This window comes from Apis dorsata, unplaced genomic scaffold (assembly GCF_000469605.1).
Source record: "Apis dorsata unplaced genomic scaffold, Apis dorsata 1.3 scaffold_162, whole genome shotgun sequence".
NCBI classification, from domain to species: Eukaryota; Metazoa; Arthropoda; class Insecta; order Hymenoptera; family Apidae; genus Apis; species Apis dorsata.
In genome coordinates, this window is record NW_006263451.1 from 735,943 (window position 1) to 745,956 (window position 10,014).

The 10,014-nt window shown below is 39.7% G+C and overlaps 1 protein-coding gene across 1 annotated transcript; it reads left to right on the forward strand.

Annotated features, from left to right (window-relative positions):
- The first annotated feature begins 3,057 nt into the window (after positions 1-3,057).
- On the forward strand, positions 3,058-10,008 carry LOC102673055 (protein krueppel-like). The gene is made up of 3 exons (XM_006613734.2): positions 3,058-4,160; positions 7,332-8,073; positions 8,827-10,008. Exons 1-3 carry the CDS (start codon positions 4,100-4,102, stop codon positions 9,671-9,673), a joined length of 1,650 nt encoding a protein of 549 aa, XP_006613797.1. The 5' UTR covers positions 3,058-4,099; the 3' UTR covers positions 9,674-10,008.
- Positions 10,009-10,014: the final 6 nt, after the last annotated feature.

Consider the following 10,014-nt stretch of genomic DNA (forward strand, 5'->3'; position numbering starts at 1 on the left):
TTTTACTTCCGTCGCTTTTTCGTTTCAGAGATGAAAAACCTTTCCTCGAGGACAATCGTGTAGCAGTTTTACTACTACAGAGAGAGAGAGAGAAAAGGAGAATAATAGGGAAAAAGAAAGAAATAGAGAAAGAGTAAAATGTTATAGAGGTTAGAACCGTGTTCTAACAACGTTACCCTGTGACTTTTGGCATTGGATTCGTACAATCCTATGTCCGTTTTATTGCCACTAAAATTGTTCGATCGTTAGACTATTTTCGAACATATTTTTAAAATTTTGTCCATCTTCCTAAATTTTTACCACCCTTATTTATATCAGGAAACTTTATATCTCTGCGACGACCAATTTGGAAATAGATTACATCATCGTGCTGATCGATTTCCTTTTTTTTTTTTTTTTTTGCATTTTTTTTTTGAATTTCGAGTTTTCCGCCTCTGTTTCGTCGATTCACAAAACAAGCTACGTGCGTAGCAGGTAAAGAGTTAAAAATCTCATCTGACAGAGTAGTGGGTCACCAGGTAAAGGCTTTTGCTTCCGTGTCAAAAGCCCAAGGGTTAAGTATCGTAATAATTGCCAATAATCTTGCAATTGTGAATGTTTTTCTTTGCGTTTGTTGCAGTCAAAAATGCAACTTTTTAACGCAACTTTTTTTCTGTTTTTTTTTAAACTGCCATTGTAACTTAAAGTGTTGTCCTAAGAAAATGAAATTCGAAAGTAGAATTAAGAATCTTTTTTTATCCTTCTCTCTTGGACTAATCCTTCTTTACAACAGATTTCCTATAAAATATACTACTTGCCTTCTTCGTTACAATAATTTATTAGATATCGTATATCGAAAATGATTTTTGATTTTACTATATCCCTTTTAAAAATCGTTTGCTCGCGCAATAAATTGCAATAAAGGATTCAAGATAGATTAAGAAAGTGATCATAAAAAAAATTCTATTGCCAACATTGCAATCTATCTTAGTCTTAGAAATCAATTATCATGAACCATCAAGTAATAACGAAGAGATACAAGAAATTTTCCCATTTTTTTTTTTTTTTTTTTTTGGATCGATTACAACATTTCGAGGGAATTAAAAAATTAATAGAATTGTGTGTTCAAAAATCATCGTCTCCCTTTCCTATCGAATTTCGATATCTAAAATCTCCTTCACCGATCAAACATCGGCAACAGAATCGAACGCGAAAACTCTCACAAGCGTGGAAATATCAAACAACACTTACACAATCCAGGCGTACGCACGCGTGCACACACCTGAAAGATCGAACCTATACAAAAAGCCATTCTTCCCAGTTTTTTATCGTACACTCGCGTGTGCCGTGATCCCTATACAGGCACGCGCATCGCACGCCCGAACTTGGGCAGGTGAGAGGAGGAGAACGCGCGCGCGTGCACGCGCGAGCGTGTCTCTCGTACTTTTCACCCCCGAGGCTTAGGAGAGAGAGAGAGAGAGGGGGAAGAGAAAGAGGGAGGGAGGGAGAGAGAGAGAGAGAGAGAGAGAGAGAGAAAGCCCAACCCCCAGGGTTACGATGTTGAAACACGAAGGAAGGAAGGAAGGGAGGGAGGGGTGTGGTGTTTCGATAGAATTCGTTTTTTCCGAAAAAACAGTGGAAGCCCTGTGCTTTTTCGACCATTGTACTACACCTTTCCACGTTATCGCAGCACGGAAGTCGCGACCAACGTGAAATCCCTGCCGTTTCGCGACGATACCACGCCGTGGCCTGCGTAAATTGCATTGTTCGCCACTCGCGTTTCATTCTACCGGTTGAAAGAGACGTGGTACGTGAAAAATGTGTCGAGGAACCGTGAACGATCGACTAACGAGATTTGTTTTTTTTTTTATTTTTCTTTTTTTTTTTTTTTTTTTTTTTTTTTTTTTTTTTCGTTCGAGCGAAGAGATTTTTTTTTTTTGGATTTCTTCCTTCTCCCTTCATTTTTTTGTTTCCCTCTTTTCGTCATCGATATCGATGCAAAAAAAAAAAAATGTTCGCGAATATATTTTTAGATAGGCAGAGAAATAGTAATCGTTTCGTTGGATTTTTCTTTTTTTTTTATCATCTTTTATTTATATCGGACGATGAGGAATGTTTTTTGAGTATAATATTTGAACAGTTTGTTTTCAACGAAAAATAGTGCTTAGTAGTCTCGCAAGCGTACGCGTATCGTGTCACACGCCTAATCAGTGTGGATACGTTGATCGCTGCATATTTAATGTCACGCGCCCGTCTATCGTTGCAACGACGACGCGTCGTCGAGCTTCAAAGGAGACGTAGCAAGTTTGTAGACGTAGTAAGTCGTAAATGTTTTCGCGACGCGATCCTTATCGACCGCAGGTGAATTATTAAGAGTGGTGTTAAAGTCCTACGAAATTCTTACGAACGACGTAAAAACGGAAACGACGCGAGATTTGCGAATCAGTATGTACCAAGAATAAATAAAAAGCTATTATATTGTACGTGAGAAACGTTTTTAAGCTTTTAACGTTTATGGTTATATTTTCTAATAATCATTATGAGATATACCGATATGACATTCATTTGTTACAAACGTTAAAGCAAAGAGTAAATATCTATAATGTATTTGGCATTGGATACTAAATATTTGGTATCTATTATTTTAAATTCATCCTATTATATATATACTTATCTATATATTCTATATCTTTTATTATATCTACATATATATGTATCTATATATATCGTTACGAAAGCAATAATGATTTCAAATGTTTAATATTTTAATAATTAACTCTTTAATTATTCGTGTATTTAATATTATATCAATATTAATATCAAATCATAACATTCGATTATATATTGTATATTATAAGTTTCATATATAACTGCATATTGAATATAGGTATTAATTAACAATCATATTTTTCGCATTAATAAAAAGAATCTTTTTTTTTATTATTATTATTCTTTACATTTCTATATAGAATTATCATTATGAATATTAAAAGATTGATACAAAAAAATTTTTTCGAAGACTTTTTTTTACGAACAAATTATTTCTCTACAAAGTCAAACGGAATAAAATTGGAACGTGTATTAAGAGAATAACTATCACGCAGAAAACGGTTCGCTTTTTGTAACAATCTCTTTTTACACCTCTCTTGATTTTTTTTATTGTTTTTGTTTCTTGTGATTTGAAAGGGTGAGCGACAACACACAGGTTTGGTTTATAGTTGCAGAACATTGTCAAGCTCGCTTTCTCCCTCTCCGTCACGTCTCGTCCACTCCCTATCTTTTCTCTCACAGGTTTCACCGATTACCCGCCTTCTATAGCCATCCTCGTCCATCGTAACATGACAGAGAAGTATACAAGTATCCCTATACTCGTAAACGCCCCCCACTCTTAAAGATCACGGTCGCAGGTTCATCCTGTCTGTCATTGTTTCTCGTTCACTCTCTCCCGATCCCTTTCTCTGTCCTCGTTCATCATCTCATCGTATTCTCTAAGTATCTTCTCTCTTACGCTACTCTCAACGTCTTCCATTATATCTGTCTTCGTTTAATGCACGCTTCGGCTCGCTTTATCCCCCAACGAGGTACGTTTCTGCGACTCGCGCATCTAGGGTTGCGATTCGAGAGGGTAGAGAAGACTGACGAGAGTGGGGATACCGTATACCTAGTGGGGAGACTAGGATCGAAGTGGGGGATGTTTGACTACAGTGAGCGCGACTCGATTGTCAGTTAGTATTGGGTTAGGTCAGCCCAGAGTAACATCGTTGGTTGTCGTCGTTCTTCGTGGTCGAACGGCGACATTTGTTGTTTATAGTAGAATAGTAACACGTTTTTACGTACCTTGTTTATCCTTTTGTTCGTTTTTCCCTTTCTTTTTTTTTTTTTTTTTTTTTTTTTTTTTTGTTCATTTTTCTTCACCTGCTTGGTTCCATGGGACACGCGCCAGTTTCACTACAAACGTCGAAACAGAATCGTCAAGAAAAATATCGTCGCAGTTTATCACGAAGAGAATTCGATAATTTCCCAGTGGTTTCTCATCATCCGTATTTGGAATAAAAAAGAACTTGAATCATCAGAGCAGCATCAAAAGCGATCTTTCTTATGTGTTGTGTTATGTGTTCTTATGGTGAAAACACGTCGTACAATGGCACTGTCTTATCTTCAAGAGGCGCAAATTAACGCAGGTACGTTACGGCCGTCACTTGTATATCCACCCACTCTCACATCGCGAAACTTCGTACACGAATGTTGGATGGATCAACAATTTTATCGAAAAAAATATCGCAATCGCCACATCAGCATTTCGTCTTTCGCGTAAATCGATAATCGATTTAAACGTTTCATAAGTATTTCGATGAAATTCATCGCAGAACACGCGTCACATCCGTCGAAAACAAAAAAGATTCGTAGTTTCTCGTTTGTCTCGATATACGACAAAGATACCATCTTTCTTCGTATTTTATTCGACATTCAGTGGCCTAATAATTATTTATCACAATCCACAAAGCAGATAGTCGGAAAGAAGAACATTTAAGGTTTTCGAGTTTAGAGGACATGTTAACGACACTGGCTCAACGCCAAAGTCTAAAAGCGCTCGCGGGGACATGCTCGTGTTGTGACACATTGTAAACATCGATAATCCAGGAAGACGCGAAATTACTCGACGGGAAGGAGAAGAGAACCGAGTTCGAGAAAATGAGGCTCGACGTATTTCGCGATTGCAACCGTCGTCCAAAAATAGCCACGCTCCCGTAATTGCAACGAAAATGCTCGAAAGCGTGAAGTGTGCGGCCACTGACGTCGGTCGTCTCTGTGAACGCGTTTTCTAGGTTATAAACAAAGTGCAACGGTATATTTATTCGAGGCGCGCGCGCGCATATTCAGTTGCGCATTTAATAAACGCGGTCAAATTAAAGAACGGAATTGCGAACGATTAACAAATAAATTATATGTAAATTTAATAGATAATTAAAATTTAAAGGCGTTTTTTTTGAATAAATTGTGTTAAAATTCACATGTGTACGTCTTTTAAAAAAATATTGTAAAAAAAGGCACCGTCTAATTTTTTAGGGATTTTTTAAGAACTAGATATATTTTATGGTCAACGTGATTTTATTGCAGTTACTATACAAATTGCAAATCATCATATATTTTACATCTTTGATCTATCGTTAAATATATATTTACTTGAAAATTATGCTGCAATACTTGTGCAATATTTTGTAACATATAACATAAATTGTACAATCTCTCAAAATTCTAGCTATTTAATAAATTTATTAAAAATATTACTTCGTCTCATCTCGCATGTAGATTCCAAATGATAGAAAATATTCGAAAAATAATATTATAAATTATATTAATATAAATATATACGAAAATATGATATTCAGATATATCGAAATCTTTTTTTTCTAATATAAATATCATAGGTGATCAGTAAATAAAAATAAAATAGCGTTTTAATATAAAATTAATTATACGTATGAAAAATTGACAAAATCCACGCATTTTCCATAAATCGTTAAATTCACGTTCCGCGTATAACGGTAAAAGAAAAAGCCCAGCAAGAAGAAATTTTTATTCAGACCTAAGGGAAAGGGATTCGGAACGGAATATTGGGGTTGCGACCAATTAGGGTAGGGATGCGAGCGGGGGCGGTACTCTCCTGGTCGTGTTGCCGGGAAACGGCGATTGTAGGCTGTAAGAATCTTAGGCCACGTTAAGGGAGTTTTAGGGTAGAGAAGAAAGAGAATAGATCTTACGCGCCCTTATTGATTCAACGGGTCTCATTACGGGTCCCTCTTCTAAACGGCCCATTAATTAGTAAGTGGCGGCGAAGCATGGTCGGTTGATTCATTGTTTTCTTAAATTAAATCTTCGTCTCATCTCGCATGTAGATTGCAAGTGGCCCGTTAAAAGTCTCGAATAATTACAATAATCTCGAATTCGATTTATACTTTTGTTTCTCTGAACAAGTAGCAAAGAACGTTTCCAAGGAAAGGAAATTTCCTCTCGAATGTAAATCTACCATCGAATTATATTTCGTCATTATCATAATTTTCTTATGTCCGTTAATTTCGCAACCAAGCCTCTTATTAATTCAATTACCCCGTCGAGCCTCGTCGATCACGCGGATAAGCAATCATCGGAAGGTGTAACCCTAATACGAGGGTTGCTCTTTTTCGAGAATGTTAAAATTATCCTTCGTAACATTTTGCTAAAATCACTCCGTAAAACTAGAAGAAAATTTTAACTTTAACAACAACATTATTTTCTATTCGAAAAGATCTCAAAAATTTTCATTTTTCAAATCGATCTAAAAATCAACAACCAATAAAATTTCAATATTATATATTTTCACCAATCTCCAATCAAAATTTCCCCTCCAAAAAATGATCTTGAATCTTGAATCGGCAACGTATCGCGAATATCATCACAGAAAATTCCATTTTCTGAAAAAACCACGTGGAGACATTTGCAGAATGCACTGGCATAGCTTGCACTTTCACAGAGTCGTTGGCCCCAAGTCGAAGAGAGGCGGGTACATCGCGATGACGTGGGTGGGAAGTCGAGGCTTATGAATGAACCGTACCGTACGATAGTGTGAGTGAATGGAGGAGGACCGAGTTTCTCGCTCACGTGTGAGCAACGTGTGTGGGAGGGCTGAGAGGGAGGAACAAGGAGGAGAATATCGCCGAATGGCGGAACAAGCGAGAGGGAATATACGTAACGTACGAAGGAGAAAAAGATCGTCGTACGATTCCGTACACGTACGAAACGTTCGTTCTTTTTGCGCATTGTGGTACACGCGTCTATCGTATCCAACGACGTATCCCACGATGCGATTTGTTGTGAAACGCCACGCTATTCGTCAAACCGTCGGACGATTTCCGGAAATCTGTATCTTTCGAATCTTATTTTTTCCTGTTGTTAACAAGTAAAGATATTCAATGACGATATCGTTCTAATTTATTTTGCTCATGTTACATGTGAATATATGTGGAAAGATGCAAGAAATTATTGTATCGGAATTTTTTATTTTTTACAGTTATTGATAAAGTATAAAATAATAAAATTATATATTTTTTCTACCTTTATATTAAAATCATTTATAAAATCTTTATACATACAATGCAGTTTTATCAATTTTTAATAAATAAATGAATTTTAAGAAAAACAACTTCTCTCTAATATTAGTATAGTATTGATGCAGACTTTGATATAAGGACAATAGACATCTCAAAACACACATAAGAAACGCATTCCACAATTTCTCTACGAATACCTTAATAGAATAAACCTTATGAAAACCTTACTTTTATTACCGATTTTTCATTTTCTTTTTTCCCCAGGACTCATAAGCGGGCAGCATCTCGACATGAAACAAGAATCCGACAAGCAACCGCTTTCACCGCCATTGAACAACAACACGTCTCAAGTGATGTTCCCCGGAATGGGAAGCACGACGGCAGGCTTGTCCATGCTCACCCCTCAGCAATTGCTCGCGGCGAGCAGAACGGCGGCCTTGATGGCCGCCGGTATCCCCGTGTCGTTGCACGCAACCCTTGCAGCGAGCCCTTCTCTCTACAGACAACACCAGACATTGTTCGGTGGTTGGGCACCACCGACCGCCTCCTCGCCCCCTTCGCCGCTCCACCACTCTCCCGGACCCGTGTCGCCCGCGTTGAGCTCCAAATCCACGTCCAGACGCGGCAACAACACCGTGACCACCACCACCACCGCCGCCGCCGCCGCCGCCGCCACCAACAACAACCACAACAACAACAACAACAACAATAACAACAACAACGTGGTGAGCAGCAGCGGCGACAGAATCTCGAGGAAGGGTCAAACGGCGAAGAAGAAAACGCAGAAATCGTCGAAGGCGATGGACGTGGTGCAACCACCGTTAGAGGGGACGGCGCCGCTCAGTCCGCCCATCTCGGTCAGCCCCGAGGTGGGCAAAGACGGAAGGGACAAGGTGTTCACCTGTGGAGTGTGCTCCAGATCCTTCGGTTACAAACACGTGTTGCAAAACCATGAACGTACGCACACAGGGGAGAAACCTTTCGAGTGCCCTGAGTGTCACAAAAGGTGAGCTCGGGAAAGATTATTTTATGTATTCCAAAATTGTTGTTGGATTGTTGGATTGCATTTGTCCAATCAATTTAATTGTACTCGTAAAGTAAGGAAGCATAAGAGAGAATTTAAAATTTGTTGAGAAGAGGCAGAGTATAGGATATAGAGTTAAAGATTTGTATACACGATTGTATAGCTATATTTTAATAATCTTTATGCACCTGATGTTTTTTATTCTCTGTGTAATAATTTTTTTTTATGTGTTTGTATATGTTTATAGATAGAGATTAAGATACGTTATGTTTGTAGATTAGTTGGCTTTTTCATCTTGTTCGTGATTTGACGAAAGAAAATAGTTTTTAAACAAGTTTTTCGACTGTAATCGCGTTATTGTCATGTTTCTCCCTTATTTCCTCTCACCGTGTTTACTTTACGTTACTGTTCCTTATTCAGCGTACCGAAGATGCAAATTGCGATATTTCCATCTGAAACATAAAAGTCTAGTGGCCTTAAACCGATATCGATATATTTACTCCATCGATCAAAGGTAAATTGAACTCTTCAATTTACCTTTTACCTATCTCGTATCTACTTTATGCAAAACAAATAATGCACAACACTCCTCTAAAATTTCGTTCGCAAAATAAAACGAGAGATTTCTCGCAAATGTGAATGGATCGAAAAATTTAATCCAATTGTAATTTCTCCACGCCTACGAAAGACATACCTATGAAAATAAGTAAACCTTTCTCTCTGTAAATATTACAGATTCACACGGGACCACCACCTCAAGACCCACATGCGGCTGCACACGGGCGAGAAGCCGTACCACTGCAGCCATTGCGACCGGCAATTCGTCCAGGTTGCCAACCTGCGCCGCCATTTGCGCGTTCACACCGGTGAACGGCCGTACGCGTGCGAGCTTTGCGCCGCGAAATTCAGCGATTCGAATCAGCTGAAGGCTCATCTTCTGATCCACAAGGGCGAGAAACCGTTCGAGTGCGAGCATTGCCAGATGAGATTCAGACGGAGGCATCACCTGATGCATCACAAGTGCGGTACCCAAGGGTTGAACGCGTCCGGGCATATATCGAGATCCCAGGTCACGTCCCCGTCGTTGGCCAGCGACGACCTCGACGAGGACATCGACATCGATATAGACGTGGAGATAGAGGAGCCCGAGACGACGAGCTCCGCTCCGTTGATCGGCAGAAANGCGAGGGAGGCGACGGTGAGATCGGCGCATCGCCAATTGCCGAGCCCTGTCGTCAACGCCTCCATCCCAATACCGTTGAACCTGTCCGGTATTCCCATAGTCGATCTGCCGGAGCAAACGGAGCCCGAGGATCTGTCCATGTCGACGGGCATGCACAGGCCGCACTCTCACTCGAACAGCAGCGGCGATTCCCCGATGAGTCGCAGCCCGAGCAGCGACGCGATCCACGAAGAGGACGAGGAGGACGCGGACATGGGGGAGAGATCGAGCACCGCCGCCACGACCACCACCGCCATCACCACCACCACCACCACCACCACCGTTTCCAGCCGAATCTTTCCAGCCATTTCAGGTGAGAGAAAGAAAGAAACTATGAGGGAGAGAAATTCGTGTATTTAGTTAATCGTAATTGTATCGATCGCGTCTTTCGTTCGACGAGAGTTTTGTATGCGTGTGAGACTATCGAGTTAGATAGATATTAATTATTATCTATGTATAGATAGTGATCGTGGAAAGGAAGAAAAGGGGAGGGAGGGGGGAGGAGAGTAAGGAGAGAAAGAATATACGCGAGTGAAAATAGCTTAATAGGGTGTGCGCGTGCAGGAGTGTGTTGCATATGTGCGTGCAGGAGTGTGCGTGGACACGTACATGCGTACAACGCGTGTGATTGGGGCGAGCGAGAGAATCGAAAAAAAGGAAAAGAGAAAAAAAAAAAAAAAGGAAAAACTAGAAACTAAACG